The 20109-nt window shown below is 38.4% G+C and overlaps 1 protein-coding gene across 1 annotated transcript in view; it reads left to right on the top strand.

Annotated features, from left to right (window-relative positions):
* Window positions 1-20109, top strand: part of JAM2 (junctional adhesion molecule 2) — a 128796-nt gene that overhangs the window by 95274 nt on the left and 13413 nt on the right. The window contains exons 6-9 of the mRNA XM_006896041.1: window positions 399-498; window positions 6319-6426; window positions 12056-12071; window positions 15095-15137. Of these exons, the coding sequence (XP_006896103.1) occupies window positions 399-498; window positions 6319-6426; window positions 12056-12071; window positions 15095-15137 (267 nt within the window). The remainder of the gene's footprint in view (window positions 1-398; window positions 499-6318; window positions 6427-12055; window positions 12072-15094; window positions 15138-20109) is intronic.

Here is a 20109-nt window from a genome sequence, read left to right as displayed (position 1 = left end):
AATCTCTGTAAATGTTCATTAAAACTAATAAAATTTAATAATAAAAAAACTAAAAAAAAAACAAAAACAGAGTGATAACTAGTGAGATGTGTATAAATCCAAAGGCTCAAAGATGAAGGGTAGATATCACTAACATAGCAGTTTAGTGGTAGATGGGAAGAGGAGTGTAAAGGAATAGGAAAGATTCATTGGGGACTCAAAAAGATGGTAATAATGGACATAGATTAATAGCTGCTAATTATAGAAAATACAATGCATATGAATGTATGAAAAAATGTAAATAAAAGATTGCATAAAATACAACCTACATTAAAGAAATACAATGCATATGAATTCTTTTATCCAACAATTAAAAGTACAAAAAAGTTTAATGCTTTTATATCTCCCTCCACAAACAGCAATTTAACACTATTTCAAAAATGGACAGTGGTGAATATTCCTGTGAGGCCCGTAATTCTGTTGGATATCGCATGTGTCCTGGGAAGCGAATGCAAGTAGGTAAGAAATATTGGGTGGAGCAAATGGTTTGCAATTAGATTGTGTAAATATTTATGATTGGATAGAGCATGGAGTATGAAAGGACTGAAGGATTTGGAGGATAAATAAACATGAGGAGTGTTAAAATTTTGCTTGGCAAAATGTACAGAAAAAGTCAAAGATGATGTTTTTAACCCATCTCCCACATAGGCTACTTTCATTAATTTGTGCTGTCATAACAAAAAAAAATATCAATAACAGGCAATTTTAAAGAGCAGAAATTTATTTTCTCACAACTCTAGAGAATATATGTCCAAGTTGGGATCTTAGCTATGTCAGTTTCTTCTGGGAGTCTATCTTCTAGTTTTTAGTATTTACTGGTGACCCTTGACATTCCCATTGGCAAGACTTTGCTGCATGACATCTATCTTCCCACTGTAGCTGTGTCTGTTTTCCTTTTTTTTATAAGATGCCACTCAGAAATTGGTAGATTTAGAACCTACTAAGGGAGCTCTGGTGGCCTAATGGTAAGGATCTGCCCTGTCATCCCAAAGGAATGCGATTTGAATCCACCACCTGCTCCACCAGAGAAAGACGGGCAATCGCCCATGCAATTTACTGACCCTGGAGACCTGGTTGAGGGTCAGCTATGAGATTGTTCTGACTTAGTGTTATTTAACAACAACAACATTCTGGTATTAAGAGCTCTGGTGGCTAGGGAGTTGGCAATGAGGCAGCAATGAAAGAGGTTCTCCTAAGGCTTCATTTGCATAACAAAAGAAAGCCCACAGTTCCAAGCAAGATAACATTCTTAGGGTCAGGGGTGAAGACCTCTACATTTCTGTGGGTGTACATAGTTCAGTCCATAGCATAGACCAAGAATATTTAGCAGTGTTATTTGCTTTTTTTCAGGTTTTTTTTTTCACATTCTGTTGCTCTTCTGTTGACAACCTGAATACAGTAATCTTTTAAACAAAAACAAAGTTTTGAAGTCTGTGTATTTCTTGAGGTCAGAGAGTTTGTATGGTGGTTTGAAACCCAGTTTTGTCACTTTCTGCCCACAAGGTCTTGAGTCATTTACTTGATTTTCCTGTATCTCAGTCTCAATATAGCCAGCTACAGGTTGGTTCCAACTCAATGGCACCTAACACCACCAACACTGCTCTACACTTGAATTAAATTACACTTAATATTTTAGAAGTTGTTCTTATGTGCCATCGAGACGCCTGACTTTAGAAGTAGCTGAGACAGTTAACAACACTATGAATATTAATAAAATTTTTGTGATCAGAAAATTTTTATGATCAGCTGTTGTTGTTAGTCACCATCAAGTCAACCATGGCTCATAGCAATCCTGTGAACATCAATATGAACCTTGGCCTGCTGTGCACCCTCCTTAGATCTCTGTCATGCTCTAGGTCATTGTAATAGTTATTGTATTGATTCACCTCATGAAGGTCTTTTCTCTTTTGTTGACCCTCAACTTTTTCATGTATGATATCTTTCTCATGACTGGTTCCTCTTGAAATAATACCCAAAGTAAGTGAGATGAAATTTCACCATCTTTTCCTGTAAAAGAAATCTTCCCAAACTGTACACTGCTTCAAAATATCTGAAATTACTAATGTGATACTCTAAAACTTGTTGCCATTAAGTCAACTCCGATTCTCAGCAAACCTGTAGGGAAGAGTAAAGCGACCCCACAGGATTTCCAAGGCTAAAACCCATGAACATGAAGAAATGATGAAAGTTATGCAAGTGTTCAGGTCTTTCATTCATAGGGTTGCTGTGAGTCATCTACAACTCTGGAGAGAGCTCAGTTGGCCTAGTGGATAGCAAGTTATACTACCAAGCCAAAGGTGGGTGATTTTAATCTGGTTGGGCAACATATCTCTTTATCACCAGGTCATCAGAGCTCCTTTAAGCATATAGTTACTGTGTGTATGTGTGCGCCATCCTAACGTTTCAGAGGTACTAAATTGAAAGGGAGGAAGAACGTTGCCCACTCTTCTTCCATGCAACAGTTAGTGCATTTGAACTCATGCCTTTTGGCACCAGATCACCAAAGCTTTAAAAGTACCTAAATGATAAATGAATGTGGGTAATGAGATCACTACTGGCAAGATGGAGGAATGTAACCCAAATAAAATGTTAAGGTTGATTGATGTGTTGTTGAATGCTACACACAACACGTGCTAATTAAATGCACTAGATAAAGGGAAGTGCGTAATAACCAGTTACATGGTTCTTTCCTTTAAAAAATAATATTAATAATTTTATTAATGGTGTGAATGCAGGTATTTTGGTATAGTTCCCAACTTAGAAAAATACTAACCTTGGAAGATTGATCATCTAATTGTTGGTAGCTGAATGTGCATGAGAAACACTAGAAAGATTAGTAACAGATAGTGATTTCACACTTGAATAATAAAAATATTTTATTGCCTTATACTAGCAATCTAATGTAATAGCAATGTGAAAAGCCTTACTCACCCAGTGCTGTGGAGCTGGGCCCGTCTGCATTGGGTTTCTGAGGCTATCAACTGCACGGAAGGAGAGTGCCCATCTTTGTCCCTCAGCTACTGGTGGAGTCGCACCACCAGAGAGGTGCTGCCTTTGTGTTAGTGGTGCATCTTCCTGTAGACTATTTCACCAGAACCCCAGAAAACATCTCACAGGATTTCATCTCTTCTACTCGATTGAATCTGATTTACTAATAGGTGTGTGCACGTGTGGAGACATACATAAATTTTAAAAAGATGGTTCTGATAATTGCTTTTACTGAATAACAGTGCCAGAGGCTTACTTTAATCCTAAGTGAGGTTTTTCATTATTTAGAAATTGATGTAGCAGATACTACAAAATAATTTTCAGTCAGTATCAAGAGATGTGAGAGTAAATTAATTTTTTTAATTTTTTTTATTATTATCAGCAGAGAACTGCCGGAAGTCCAGGCTGGGTTTAGAAGGGGTCGTGGTACTAGGGATATTGTTGCTGATGTTAGATGGATCTTGGCTGAAAGCAGAGAATACCAGAAGAATGTCTATCTGTGTTTCATTGATTATGCAAAGGCATTTGACTGTGTGTATCATAACAAACTGTGGCTGACTCTAAGAAGAATGGGAATCCCAGAACATTTAATTGTGCTAATACAAAACCTATACTTGGACCAAGAGGCAGTAGTCAGAACAGAGCAGGGTAACACTGCATGGTTCAAAATTGGGAAGGGTGTACGCCAGGGATGCATCCTGTCTCCATACCTTTTCAACATGTATGCAGAGCAGATTATCCGAGAGGCTGGGCTCTATAAGGAGAATTGTGGCATCAGGATTGGTGGAAGGTCTATTAACAATCTCCGTTATGTAGATGACACAACCCTGCTTGCTGAAACTGAGGAGGACCTCATGCACTTGCTGCGAAGGGTCAAGGACTGCAGCCTTCAGTATGGACTGAGGCTCAATGTCAAGAAGACAAAGATTCTCACCACTGGACCAATTGGCAGCGTCAGGATGGATGACGAAGAGATTGAGATTGTTCACAGCTTCAGTTTGCTCAGCTCCACAATCAACACTCTTGGCACCAGCAGTCAGGAAATCAAAAAGCGTATCGCGATGGGAAAGTCTGCTGTTAGGGACCTCTCTAAAGTACTCAGGAGCAACAGTGTCTCTCTGGAGACTAAGGTGCGCCTGATACAGGCCATGGTATTTGCAATCGCTTGTTATGCATCAGAGAGTTGGACAATGACTAGGGAGGACAGAAGGAGAGTGGATGCTTTTGAGCTGTGGTGCTGGAGAAGGGTACTGAATGTACCATGGACTGCCAGGAAAACAAAGATTCATCTTGGAGAGGATTAAACCAAGCTACTCCTTGGAGGCAAGGATTCTGGGGCTTCGTCTGACATACTTTGGACATGCTGTCAGGAGGGACGGGTCCTTGGAGAGGGACATCATGCTTGGGAGGGTTGAGGGACAACACAGGAGGGGAAGACCCTCTATGAGACGGATTGATTCGGTGACTGGGGTAATCGGGATGGGTGTGTCAGAGGGGGTGCGGTTGGCGCAGGATAAGGCAGGGTTTAGGCTGTTGTGCATTGGGTCGCTATGAGTCGGAAACGACTCGACGGCACATAACAACAACCACAACCGTCAAATCAGATCTGACTGGTACAGGAGGAGATTGTCCCTCCTTCCCCGGCAGAGCATCTGGTGGATTTGAACTGTGCGCCTCTGGGATTGCAGTGCAGCTTCTTGACACTAAGCCACCAGAGCTCCCCGAGAGTAAATTAAATTTAACCTCTAAGATTACGTCAATCCTATGAATTCTGATATTCAGTCCCTTGAATCCTATTATTGCATGTCCTAATGAATCTAAGCAAATACCATAGATTTTATTTCTGAATCTTAGCACTTTCCTAAACTTTTGATTCTTGCAAAACTTAGTTCAGTAAATATTTTTCAATCAATTTTGATCCATGTCCTAGAAAATTTTTTTCTTTTTTTATTATTGGTTTTGTTTTTTTATTATTGGTTTTGTTTTTGTATTATTAATTTCAATGAACATTTACAGAGATTGTGGATTTCCATTCATTCATTGTTGCACTTTTTTATTGAGATTTTAATGAAAGGTTATAGAGAACGTGGATTTCCATTCATTCATTGTTGCACATTTTCATTTTCCTCCCTGCCCTCCTCTCCGCCCCCCCAGTTCATTTTCTCTTTGAAAAGAAAAAAATATTCTTTCATTGTTATACAATCCCCCTCCCCCATCCACTTTACTATGCAGCTCTTATTCTGGACTCATGTCATGCAAATAATACCTAATTATATATCCCTTTTAAACAGTTCTTTCCCTTATCTGTTTCAATGCAGTGTACATTACTCATTCCCTCTTAGTTTTCCCTCAACCCTGATGTCAGTCCTGTTTTAGAATAGTAGCATTATGCAGTATTTGTCCTTTTCTGACTGAAATATTTCACTCAGCAAATGTCCTCCAGGGTCACCCATTTTGTATAATTATTTCATGAGTTCCCTGTTTTTCCAGTGCTGAGTAGTATTCCACTGGAAACAATTTTTTAAAATTAATTTTAATAAACATTTACAGAGTTTTTGGATTTCCATTCATTCATTGCTGCACTTTTCTACCTGCCCCACCAGTTCGCTCCTCTCTTTGTAAAGAAAAAGAAAAAAAAAATTCCTTCATTGGTATACAATTCCCCTCACCCCGCACAGAGTACACTTCTCTGTGCAACCTTAATTCTGGACTCCTGTTCTAACCATAATATTCAATCATACATCGCCTCTAATATGTTCTGGAAACTAATTTTTTAACAAGCTTTAAAAGTGTAAAGTTCTGGGGAGCTCTGGTGACCTAGTGGCAAGGAGCTGCAACTACAATCCCAGAGGCGCACAGTTCGAATCCACCAGATGCTCCACCGGGGAAGGAGGGACATTCTCTTCCTGTACCAGTCAGATCTGGTTTGACGGTAATAAAATTAAAAAAAAAAAAAGAAAAGTGTAAAGTTCTTTCTTCATCTTTCTATTTAATTGGCCTTTTGTTATTGTGAAATCTCTTGCCTTATATTTTATATTATTTTTACAATAATGAAATTATAATTCTTTTGGTCATTATTTATATTGTATATCTTTTTTCATCATTTTAATTTCTAACAGTTTTATATAGTAAAGATATTTACATTTCAAACAATATATATCTTTGAATTTTTTTTTTTTAAAAGTGTTAAATTCTCCGTGTATAGAGCCATAGAAGAGAGCTCTTTTTTTGGATAACTGCATCTGTCCATCTATTTGACATTAATTACTTGCGCTTAATTTCCCATTCCAGATGATCTTAATATAAGTGGCATCATAGCAGCTGTAGTAGTTGTGGCCTTAGTGATTTCCGTTTGTGGCCTTGGTGTATGCTACGCTCAGAGGAAAGGCTACTTTTCAAGTGAGTAAATTCCATCTTTCTTTCATAGACAACTTCCTATGGAAATACAAAGTTTTTTAATTAGACACTGTTTCTTCTTAAGAGGTTCTAACAGATGCTGGAGAATATTTTTCATCAATTTTCTAATGTAGAAAATATCCAAGATAACAAGCAGATAGATGGTGTAGTACTTAGGAAAGCAGAGGGCAGATTGCCTCTTTATAAAAATGTTGGGGTGATCCCCTAAGATTTCAGAGGAACCCCTGGATTACAGTGTTCCTGGGAGAGAACTGCCACCGGGGGAGGTATTTATAGGTGTGCACACACGTAACATTTCTTAGGGTGTATGAAGGCCTCTTATTTCAGAAGTGGATGGCCATTGCTTCTATTAATCTCTTAGTTTGTGAGTTTCACTTTAGTACAGCATCTGACAGACAAGCACCATACTCAAAAGAGCATGTGATAGACAAGGCTGTCTGTCTGTCTGTCTATCTATCTATCTATCTATTATATGTCTATAATCTATCTATTTATATCTATCTATATATCTATATCTAGAACAGCAACATGCAGACATTTCCCCAATACAGATAAATTTGGCAACTTGGCATTGCTTTTCCACACCTCTCCCCTCACCATGCTCCAACCCCTGTGAGGCCTCAAACTAACTCCAGTCACTCCTGTCCATAGTCTGTGTGCTCACCATCAAAGATGGTCATATGAGCCCTGCACCCAGTTCCTCAGCATCTATCTAGATGCTGTGGCTCCATGTGGCTCCTGGCCTGGCTCTGTTTGCCACCAGACTCAGCAGCCTAGCTTCCTAGTATGGGTCTGGGTGCTGCGGCTCCTCAGAAAGGAAATAAAAATTTAGTTACATTGGGAAAATCTGCTACCAGGGACCTCTCCAGAGTGCTAAAGAGCAACGATGTCAGTCAAGAGACTAAGATGCATCTGATCTAGGCCATATTCTTTTTAATTGCTTGCCATGCATCTAAGAGCTGGACAGTAAATAAAGATGACAGTAAAAGAATCGATGCTTTGAGTTGTGGTACTGGAGATGAGTATTGGGCATACTGTGGACTGCCAAGAGAACAGATAAGTCTGTCCTGGAGAAGGTGAAACCTATTTGCTCTTTGGAGAAATGGATTTTTTTTTTCAAACATGATCAAGGCTTTTTAATGCTCTTAAAATTTTTAATGCTGTTAACATTTTTAAGAAAATATGCTCAAACTATTGGGCATTCATGTGCAAGACTCTGTCTCACATACTGTTGGTCTGTCATCAGGAGGGACGAGTCCTTGGAGAAAGATAGCAATCTCTTTTAAGAAAAACTTTACATTTTTTTATAATACTTGATTTATTTAGAAAGTTTGAATGCATTGTTTTTTCACAAAAGATATCATTCTTTGAAGAGTAGAGGGTCAGTGCAGGAGAGGAAGACACGAGATGAGATGAATTGACACAATGTGGCAATGGGGTCAGGTGTGTATGAAATAGTGAGTTTGGGTCAGGATAGGGTAAAGTTTAGTTCATAGGGTTGCAGTTGACTCAAAGGCACATAACAACAACAACATATATGTAACAGAACAATAATATGTATAGTTAAGATCTTTGTATTTTTAAGGGAAGGGTAATAGATTTCACTATAAGAGTTTCTAGATTTAGGATAAGGAATTTCATCAAAATAAATCAGTGAAAAGTGTTTTCAATGTAGAAGAATGAAATAGTAAATGAAAATTTACCACAACTGTAATTAGAAGGAAACACTGTTATTTCTGTTTAAGAAAAATTAGACTTATTTCTTTAGACTTGCTTCTGAATAAGGATTTTTTTTTTCAAGTGTACAGGTATTTTAACTTCAAATCCCAAACCCCCCAGGTACTGAAATAATATATTTGATTGAGATGTTGTTGTTGTTGTTGTTGTACCATCAAGTCACTTGTGACTCATAGAGACCCTTTGTACAATAGCCCTAATCCCTGCTCTACCCTGTGGCAATCTTACTGTCTCTGACACACCTACCCCCATTACCCCAGTCACTGAATGAATCCACCTCATCGAGGGTCTTCCTCTCTTGTACTGTCCCTCCACCCTCCCAATATGATGTCCCTCTCCAAGCACTGATTGATTGCTCCTTGCAACATGTCCAATGTATGTCAGATGAAGCTTCAGAATCCTTGCCTCCAGTGAGCATCCTGGTCTCACCCTCTCTTGGATGAACCTGTTTGTTCTCTTAAGAATTAAAAATAATTTTTTTCCTCTTGATACATTTCTTTACTCCCAATCTTTAAAATCATCTGAGCACTCAAAATCTGGAGAACACTTATTAATTCCAGTGGCACCATTTAATGGAACATGAATTGTGGAATTTAGGTTTTAAAATATTTTATGCTAAAATGAAACAAATTTAAAAGACTTTTCTAAACATCTCTATAAAATATATATAATATACTCACAAACACGAGTCATGTGTTGTAAATTGTTTCCATGAACATAGTTTCCAAAGAATTCCTTATAATTTATTACTGCTTCGTGACTGATAATAATTATTCTTGTATAGAGTGTTCATTCTAGTCCAGTGTAATGCAGTTTTACAAACAGAACTCAGCTGAGTCCCCTACTGGCTATCTGTGGAAGAACAAAGAGATAAGATTGCTATTTAGAAATTCCTGTCATCAGAAACAACTCTAACGTTGTTAAGTCTGTTTTTTCTTGAATAACTCTCTAAACAGTTGTTACAGTGTTTTTAATAAGGATTTAATTAACAAATATAAGAAATTAACTAAAGCATTTTCTTACATAATAAGACATCACTAGCTAAGAATGAGTTTTGTGACTTAGTGGATAGGAAGTTGTGCTGCGAACTCAAAGGCAGATAGATAGTTCAAATCTACCTGCTGCTTTGAGAGGAAACAATGGTCCATCTCCTTCTATGTGATTTACAGCCTCCAAACAACCTGCTGGAGAATCATTTATAAGTCGATTCTGACTCGATGGCACTGAGTTAGCTAATAAGGTCTTACTCCCATTTTCAAGTGGCAGAAAATCTATTTAAAATGAATTCTTTTCTTGAGCCTACATTTAAAATGTGAATAGCAAACTATGGCCCATAAGCCAAATCTGGCCTACTATGTTTCTGTAGCCTGCAAGTGAAGAATAATTTTTATAGATGGATATCTGCAATCTATGTAATGATAATATATGTTAACTCTGTATTCCAGTTAGGAGAGTCTCCCCTAAAGGAATTTCATTCTTTTCATTAGTAGACATGTATTACAAAACTTCTGTGATTATTAGTACATTTAAAAGTTCATCAATAAGGTTATTTTTGAAAATTTCATCTTAATAAGAATCTAGGTTATAACTTTTGCCTCTTTGTATAAAAAGCTTAAATAAAAAGTTTGCTATCTGGATTGTTTTCTTTGAGCAAGTCCACTATCAGGGAGCTCTCCAAAATACTTAAAAGCAATGCTATTCTATGCAGCATGTAGCAGAAATAACTTTGTAAATTATTACCTAACTTGGGAGGGACTGGAGAGCATTATGCTGAGTGAACTAACTCAGTCCCTTAAGGATAAATATTGTATGAAACCATTATTATAGAATGAGTATAAGGATCCAGGAGGGGTGGGAGAGGCTGGAAGCAGAGGGATATGGATGTGCAGGGGGAAGAGGGGATTAATCATTGGGTTGTACAATTTGATGGGTGGGGGGGGGCGGTGAAGGAAATTGAAAGAATTAATTCATATTTGTATTCAAATTTTGTAAATAAACTAGTTGTTGTTGTTGTAATGTGTCGTTGAGTCTCTTGCTACTCATAGCGACCCTATGTACAACAGCCCTAAACCCTGCTCTATCCTGTGCCAATCTCACTGCCTCTGACACACCCATCCCGATTACCCCAGTCACTGAATCAATCCACCTCATAGAGGGCCTTCCCCTTCTGTGCTGTCCCTCCACCCTCCCAAGCATGATGTCCCCCTCCAAGGACCTCTCCCTTATTACAACATGTCCAAAGTATGTCAGACGAAGCCTCAGAATCCTTGCCTCCAAGCGGCAGCCTGGTGTAACCCTCTCCAGGATGAATCTGTTTGTTTTCTTGGCAGTCCAGGGTACATTCAATACTCTTCTCCAGCACCGCAGCTCAAAGGCATCAATTCTCCTTCTGTCCTCCTTAGTCATTGTCCAACTCTCTGATGCATAACAAGTGATGGCAAAGACCATAGCCTGTATCAGATGCACCTTAGTCTCCAAAGTGACACCATTGCTCTTCAGTAGTACCCTGGAGAGGTCCCTAACAGCAGACTTTCCCATCGCAATACGTTTTTTGATTTCCTGGCTACTGATGCCGAGAGTGTTAACCATGTAGCCAAGCAGACTGAAGTTGTTAACAATCTCAGTCTCTTCGCCATCCATCCTGATGCTGCCAGTTGGTCCAGTGGTGAGAATCTTTGTCTTCTTGACATTGAGCCTCAGTCCATACTGAAGGCTGCAGTCCTTGACCCTTCGCAGCAAGTGCATGAGGTCCTCCTCAGTTTCAGCAAGCAGGGTTGTGTCATCTGCATAATGCAGATTGTTAATAGATCTTCCACCAATCTTGACCCCACGCTTCTCCTCATAGAGCCCAGCCTCTCGGATAATCTGTTCTGCATACAGGTTGAAAAGGTATGGGGATGGGACACATCCCTGTCGTATGCCTTTCCCAATATTGAACCATGCAGTGTTTCCTTACTCTGTTCTGATGACTGCCTTTTGGTCCAAGTATAGGTTTCGCATTAGAACGAGCAAGTGTTCTGGGATTCCCATTCTTCTCAGAGTCAGCCACAGTTTGTTATGATCCACACAGTCAAATGCCTTTGCATAATCAATGAAACACAGACATTCTTCCGGTATTCCCTGCTTCCAGCTAAGATCCATCTAACATCAGCTACAATATCCCTAGTACTACGACCCCTTCTAAACAGGAAAAGAAATAAACTAGTAGAAAAATAAATTTAGAAAAGAAAATAAAAAGCAATGCTATCAGTTTAAAGACTAAGGTATACCAGATTCAGGCCATAGTCTTCTTAATAACTTACTGTGTACGTCACAATGAATAAGGATGACACAAAAATTGATGCCTTTGAGTTGTGGTGCTGGTGAAGAGGACTAAGTATTATATGTCCTGCCAAAAGGACAGATATATTTTGGAAAGAGTGCAGCCAGAGTGCTTTTTGAAGGTAAAGATAAGGAGGCTTCTTTCATACTTTAGACATGTTGCTTGGCGAGGCTTTTTCTTGGAAATGGACATTATTATTGGAAAGATGAAAAGTCAGAAAAGGAAAAGACAACTCCAATAAGATGGATTAACCCAGTGAAGCTGCAGTGGGCTCCCATGTTTCGGAGATGATGAGGATGGCACAAGTTAGGTCAAGGTTCTGGTCTGCAGTTCATAGGGTCACTATGAGTTATACTTGGCCCGACGTCACCTAATGACAATAATAATCTGGATTGCTGAAAAGTTTGACAACCTTTAATTTAGAAAATACAAGTAACAAATTAGTATTAATATTAAGAAAAAAACAATATGCTCTAGCTCATGTTTATATTACTTTATGTCATGCTGTATTATTAACTCTTTCACTAATGATATGTATTTTTTCTTTTGTAGAAGAAACTACCTTTCAGTAAGTACACTTTATTCAAAATTCATGCCTTTTCCCCCCTATAACTGCTAATTTTCTGTTAACCTTTTGTTTAGTTATGAAATATGGGAGACTTGTATAGATGTAATCCTAGGGAGCCCCGGTGACCTAGTCCATCGGCAGCTCCACAGGAGACAGATGGACAATCTCCTCTGATGCAATTTACAACCTCCAAAATCTCGATGGAGAGTCAGCCATGACTCAGTGGAAAAGAGGATTTTATTGAGTGAATCCTAATGAAAAGCTACCCAAGTGCATCTAAAAATACATTGTAACTCATTCTCGTGCCTGCTTGGAAATGATGTTTGATTACTTAGATAAGTATGTTCAGTAATTTGACTTAAATAGGTTCAGTAGTTTGACTGATAGACATTGCATTAGTAGTTCTTTCGATAGTCATTTGTTGCATTTCACTAAGTTGAAAATTACTAAAAAAATTCACTTATTTATATTTGGGTTGTGTTGTGTGGTTTGTTTGTTTTGGTTTTTTTAAATCAATGGATATTTCTTGACCAACAGTGCTATCATGACTAGAGACCTAGTACAAAATAAAATCGAAGAAAAACTCCATCCAATGGAGCTGATAATCTAGTAGAGAAGGGAATGGGTACACAAATACATAAACTCTGCACATATTAAAGAAGACCTGATGGTGCAGTTGTCATAGCGCTGGGCTACTAACCAAAAAGTTCGTCAGCTTTTCCACAGGAGAAATATAAGACAATTTACTTCAGTAGTGATTGTTGTTGTTGTATACTGTAGAGTCGGAATCAATGCATACATAGCTGACCTTCCAGTGGGTTTTCAGAGGCAGTAAATCGCAAGGGCAGAGATTGCCCATCCTTCTCCCACGGAGCAGCTGGTGTGCCTTCAGTATTACAGTGCAGCTTCTTGCCACTAGGCCATCAGAGATTACAGCCTTGTAAGCCCTACTGCCATTCTGCTCTGTCCATTAGGGTCACTGGGAATCAGAATCAACTCAACCACCATGAGTTTAGAGTACTGCATATCAGATGAGACATAAGAATTATGGAGAAAAAGAAAACAGTGATGAGGATAGAGATAATACTGGTTAAGAGTGATGATTATAACCTTAGTGGTTAGGGAAGACCTTGCTGATACTTGACAAAGACATGCGAGGGGATGGCAAGCATCTATTGAAAAAAAGTGTTCAAACAGAGGGGAGAGAACACATGGAAAGATGGTGAGGCCAGGCATTCCTGAAGCATCTAAGAACAACAGCAAGAGGACCAATGTGCTAGGAGTAGAGTGAGGGAAGGAAGAAGAGCCTGGGCGAGATCTGAGCAGAAATGAGACCAGATTCAGAGGCCTTCATTGGCAACTATGAGGACCTTGGCTTTGGTTCTGAGTAAATTGGGAAGTTATCAGAGAGTTTAGAGTATGGGTGTAGCATTATCTTAATTCTGAAGAGGCTCATACAGAGTATTCTGCTAAGAACAAGAGAGGTGACCCTGGGACCAAAGTTGTGCTACTTGATGGTGATGATGATAGGATTCTGGATATATTTTCAGCAAGTCATTGACGGATTAGATGCGAGTTAAAACCTTGGTGGTGCAGTGGTTAAGCAACTAACTGAAAGGTTGGCTGTTTGCATTTATTCAACAAGAGACCAAAAAAATCTCCCAGTCTACTTATTAAAGATTACAGCTTTGGAAACTCTTTATGTCAGTTCTGCTCTCTCCTATGAGTTTACTGTGAATCAGAATTTACTTGGTAAGAGCTTTGATATGGAGGAGTCTAAGGTGCAAGTTATAAGAAAAGAGATGACTCTGAAGTTTGAGAAATATAGAGTTCCTGTGCACTGAAGTGTAGAACATTTTCAGAGGAGTGGGTTTAGGAAAGTATTCTAGCTGGAGATAGACATTAAGAAGCCAATTCTGAATGACTGTGGCTGCGATAACCAAAGTCCCCAGTTTATGTGCACTTGTTTGGCATAATCCTTCGGGAGGTAACAATATTCCCAAAGGCTGAAACTCTCAAGTGGTTCAAATTCACCAGCAGCTACTCAGGAAAAACATAAACAATCTCCTTTTGGGAGATTTATAGCCTTGAAAACCCAATGAAGCTATGAGTCAGTCAATGAAATGTCTTTTGATGGGCTTAAGGGTTTTTTCATTCACACAGAAACAATGACTCAAATTTGTCTTGTAAGCATTCCCCTATATATCAGCTGCTTTGCCTCCAGATACTTTCATTCGAAACCTTATCTGCCTTTAATTTTCTCTTCCCAGATTTCCTCCTCATCTTGTTCTCTAGGTCTCACAAATATCTCAATATAAGTTTAATATGAAATTCAAGTTATCAGGACTAGCTAATAAGCAAAGGGGATGCTTCAGAAAAGTGGAGCAAACCTGATTGTATATTGACCCTACTCTCGGTCTATTGTGAAAAGTTTTACTATTGCTGGGAAAAACAGAAATTCATTGGAGAAAAGAGACAGCACCTTACAGAGGGGGAAAGGGCACATTATTGGACTATTATTATTTTAATAACAGTGCCTCTGCCAATTCATGCAACATTCTGGGCTAATTATCTTTATGCTCAAACACATCTCTTAGTTTTCAAATCCATGGCCCTCAAAATTTGTTTAAAAATGAATGAAATGACTAAGACTTTACCCACCACATAAAATTTCAATTGAAAAGTCGAATTTTGAATGTAAAATAATTAACATAAAACTAGACACTCAAATGTTCAGTATTAATAAGTTAAAAAAATGCCTGGTTTCTGCTAAACAAACAGATTGATATACTAATCTGTTACATCTGACTGCATGGAGGTTTTGTGCATGGCTTTTTCTGTCAGTAACACCTATAAATATAAGAGAGTTCATGAGGAGTGTTGACTTGTTTTACCTGGCTAACATAAATGTTTGTCTTCCTGTTGAGAAAATATATCAGAGTAACATTAACTAAAAAAGAATATGTGTCTCTGAGCTGAAAGTGACAATTTAGTAAATATTGTCTTTTATATTCCACTAACAGGAAGAATGATTCTACATCAAAAGCCACTACAGTGAGTGAAAATGTGAGTATTTTAAACTGTATTTGTAGAAGGGGTGTGTTTAAGGAAGTGGTATGGGAAGCAAAGTTAACTTAAACACACCTTCCTGGTGTTTAGAAGAAGCTAAATAAATGTTAGCTTCCTTCCTCCGTCTGAGGTTGCATGATAAAACGCCCAGCATTTATAGAGCAGTTTTAGAAAGTGATCTTTACCATAATATTATTTGTCACTAGGTGCTTTCTATTATCTTGTCTTCTTAACATTATCTGGCATTAGTGGCTCCATTTTATATATGAGGAAATAAAACATGTATTTTCATAGGTAAATGATAGTAGAAATAGCTCCCAGTTATCTTGCTTTCTGGCAATATGGCAAAATAATCATTTCACATAACTTCCAGCAGATCTGTGTTTCTAGAATTCTTCTTTGATTAATAAATATTTACAAAAATTAGGCATTGGGCATATTCTCCACTACTACTGAATTCTTGAAATATCCAATACTTACCTAATTCATATAGTGTAGAGAATGTAGTTCAAATACTTGGACCATTTATTTTACATTTCTAAACATTACAGCTAAACAGTAAATAATATTATTACTCAGGGTTTATGGTTCTTTGGATGGTATATTAGTTTCCTAGGGCTGAGTTCTCATAATTCATCCTGCTAAGATTAATAGAAAGGTCAAAACCTTGGAAAGGATTAAACTGGGCGGCTCCTTGGAGACAAGGATTCTGAGGCTCCGTCTAACATACTTTGGACATGTTGTGAGGAGAGACAGGTCCTTGGAGAGGGACATCATGCTTGGAAGGGTGGAGAAACAGCACAGGAGGGGAAGGCCCTCTATGAGGTGGATTGATTCAGTGACTGGGGTAATCGGGATGGGTGTATTGGAAACGGTGTGATTGGCACAGGACAGAGCAGAGTTTAGGGCTGTTATACCTAGGGTCGCTATGAGTCGCTTGCGCATATACAACAACAACAAGAAGATTAATGGCAGACTATAAGAAGTCTCAGTTCAGAAGTCCTAAATACTTAACCAGCTGTATAAGTCCATAATTTCTAACATTAACAGCTCCATCTGTGGCTCAGTTCCTAAATTCCTCTATGGCCTGTGTGTTTGGTGATTCACCAGAACTCACAAAGGCTCAGACTGGTCACGTGACCATCAATAGGCAGGCTGATTTTGGAGAAACTGGTGAACGGTGGGCCGGGATCCTGTCGACTGTCAGTTGTGTAGCTGGATGGTGGCTGTGGGTAATGGAGGCTGGATGCTGTGGCCCAGGCAAGTGTTCCCCAAGAGAAAGCAGCTAGTGCTGAGCTCCCATGAGCTTACATAGTAGGGTGGGGCTTGTATCCTATTCTAATCCTCTCTCCTTAATACAATAATTACTTCAGCACAAAATAAAGAGATAATGATGGACTAGGAAAGACATCTAAATGATAAACCTTGGATATGTAGAAGCTGCCCTAACAAATTACCAGAACCTTGATAGCTTAAAATAAAGCATATTTAGTCTCTCAATGCTCTGCACATGAAAGTCCAAAATAGAGATATCTTCAGGGTTATTTCCCTCTGAGAATCAAAGAGAAATGTATTCCATGACTGTCTCTTAGATTCTAGCAGTCCTTGGTGATCTAAGTTTTTTGTTGTTGATTGCCGTTAAGTCGAGCACCACTCATAGCAACCCTATGAACAAAAGGCCTGAAGCCTTTGTATAGCTATCATCATTTTTCAAAGTTCATAGAGTTTCCAGAGGAAAGTTGTTTAGGAAATGGATACCACTCCTGCCATACAACTCCAATTTCTGCCTCAGTCTTCACATAGCCTTCTGTGTCTCTATGGCTCTGCTTTTCTAGAACTATTAAAGATCTCTAATGTTGTTGTTGTTGTTGAGTACCACAGTGTTGGAACCAACTCACAGCTGACCCTCCAGTGGATTTTCGGAGGCAGTTAGTTAATCACATGGAAAGAGATTGCCCATCCTTCTCCCAGGGAGCAGCTAAGTAGCCTCAGAACCCTGTGCCTTCCGGATTGCAGTGCAACTTCTTGCCACTAGACCACCATAAATTTTGGTTTAGGGCCACCCTAATTAAAAGTGTATAGGAAAATAGTGAAAGAGAGGAAGACCCTCAACAAGGTGGATTGGCACAGTGACTACAACATGAGCTTGAACATGACAGTAGTCATGAGAATAGTGCAGGATAAAGTTCTCATCACTTTTTTATAAGGTTACTATGAGTTGTAGTTTATTTTACTACATCTGCCAACAACAATCTTTTAAGATGATCCTTTTTTAAGATTTCTATTGTCTTCATTTTATGTGTTGTTGTGTACCAGACAGGCAGAACTGACACATAGCTGACCCTCCAACAGGTTTTCAGATCCTTCTCCTGCCTAAAAACTGTTGATGGGATTACACAGCTTCTTGCTACTAGGCCACCAATGCTCCCTGATAGACATAGCACCAGTGATTGGCTTTAACAAGCTTATCACCCCTACAAATTTCTTTCCTAGTTTGGGAGACTAGCCGTTCAAATCAACTGGGCCAGCAGGGGACATTGTCCTTTCTCTCTTCTTTCTTCTCTCTTCTCTCTTCTCTCTCTCTTCTCTCTTCTCTCTCTGTCTCTCCTAGAAAAAGGTTTCCTTCAACATCTGTAGGCCTGCTGTCCTTGGGGATCTCTTAGCATTCTCTGGTGCCAAAGAGTTTTCTAGTGCAGAAAAAAAAAAGCACTTTATTCTTGGCAATTTGTTCTTGGTGGTTCTGAGCTCTCTCCTCTAGGTTCACTTTGCACACCTTTTATCTTATGTGAGATAAAAAGTGTTACCAGTCAAATACTAAAGAAATTCCTCTTTCATCAGCTCAGAGCTGTGATGCCATTAAGGAGCTTTACATTCCATCCTTAACCTTTTTAAGGCTATTTAGTTTATCAGAGTATGGGGTCCATTACACAACTTCTACATTGTATCATTACATACCTATATTTTGGGGGAACACAATTAAGTCTATGATACTGACCTTAATCACATCTGCGAAGACCCTTATTTCATAGAAGGTCAAATGCAAAATCACTTTGTGGACTTACTCTGGAGGAGTCAAAATTCAACCTACAAGAAATTCAATATTCTAAGTTACTCAACATAGTTACCATCTTAAGGTGCGTTGAGCTGTGGAATGACATCAAGGATTCAAAAGGTCATTTCAAAGACAAGAGAGAGAAGACCAAATGAATGTTGGAAAAGACTGAAAATTGCACTACTATAGAGAAAAGTCAAAAGAAGCAGAAGAAATGCTGAAGTAAGAGAGCTTTCAAAGGACAGTTTTAGAGGACAAAGCAGAGTATCATAATGAAACATGCAAAGCCCTTGGGTTAGAAAACCAAAGGGGAAGAAGACACTCAACATTTCTCAGGCTGAAAGATTTGAAAAACAAATTCAAGCATCAAGTTACAATGCAAAAAGACTACACAGGAAAAATACTGAATGATGCAGGAAACATCAAAAGAAGATTAAAAGAATACATAGAGTCTACATACCCATGTTTATCACAGCTTTGTTCAAAATAGCAAAGAGTGGGAAACAACCTAAGTGCCCATCAACAAAGGAATGGATAGAGAAGCTGTGGTATATTCACACAATGGAATACTATGCTGCATTGAAAAATAAGAACTCATGAAATATTATACAAAATGGATGGCCTTGGAGGACATTATGCTGAGGGAAATATTTCAGTCACAAAAGGACAAATACTGCATAATGCCACTGTTGTAAAACCATACTGACATCGGGGTTGGGGGGAAAATTGAGAAAGATGGGATAAATTATAGAAACTGCATTGAAACAAATGAGGGAGAGAACTGTTTAAAAGGGATATATGAGTGGATATCATTGTCATTACAGAAGTCCGGAATAGAGGCTGCATAGTGGAGTGGACTAGGGGGAGGGATTGTATAACAATGAAAGAATTTTTCTTTTACTTTTCAAAGAGAAGAGTGAACTGTGGGGGTTGGGCAGGAAAAAAAGTGCTACAGTGAATGAATGGAAATCCAAAGTCTCTGAAAAATTTCATTAAAATTAATTAATAAAAAAGAATACACAGTCACAGTACCAATAAGAATTGATCAACATTAAATCATTTCAGAAAGTAGTATATGATGAAGAACCAGTAGTACCAATGGAAGACGTTCAAGCTGCACTGAAGCATTGGCAAAAAATAATGCTCCAAGAATTAATTGAATACCAGTTGAGGTGTTTCAGGAAACAAATATAGCCCTGGATGTGTTTACAAGTCTATGCCAGCAAATATGAAGAAGCTACCTGTTCAGCTGACTGGAAGAGATCCATATTTGTTCCCATTAAAAAAAATTGCTTCTAAATTAGTAGATTTGCATTTAAATAGTCCAGTAGACCATTTAGTAAAACTAAGTGAAACCAGTCCAGACAGAAAGTTTGTATTCTGCTTCCAACCTGAATTGAAGATGTTAACTTCCTTAATAAACCACATAAATGTTAAAAAAAGTGATTAAAAATGTAGAAATTATCAAATAATGTCATTAATATCACAGACAAGTACAACCGTGGTGGAGATTATTTTTTTAAAAAAAATCACTGGAACAATCACAATTAAGATAAGGCTTTATTTTAAACTTTAAAAAAAAATCGCTGGAACAGCACATTACCAGGGAACTACCAGAAATTCAAGCTGGAGTCAGAGGAGGTTATGAAAAGAGAGATATCACTGAAAATGTCTGACGGACCTTGGCTAAAAGTAGATGTAAAGAGTGCAAGGATGGCATGGGAATGGCCGTGTCCTGCGTCTAACTCCAAAAATGTGAACTGTCCCCATCAACAGCAGCCATAGTACAAAACCAGTTTTTCTAAGATCACACATGTTCTCTCATGTTCCTGCACTTACTTCTTTTTTAAAAAAAAAATTGGTTTGCTTACCAAGTTTTTATGTATTGTGTTTCACACTATTCATCTTGTGTTTCAT

This window comes from Elephantulus edwardii, unplaced genomic scaffold (assembly GCF_000299155.1).
Source record: "Elephantulus edwardii isolate Elephantulus edwardi_28Jun2011 unplaced genomic scaffold, EleEdw1.0 scaffold00180, whole genome shotgun sequence".
NCBI lineage: Eukaryota > Metazoa > Chordata > Mammalia > Macroscelidea > Macroscelididae > Elephantulus > Elephantulus edwardii.
The sequence above is the reverse complement of the archived record's forward strand: the minus strand, read 5'-3'. Positions and strand labels throughout refer to the sequence as shown.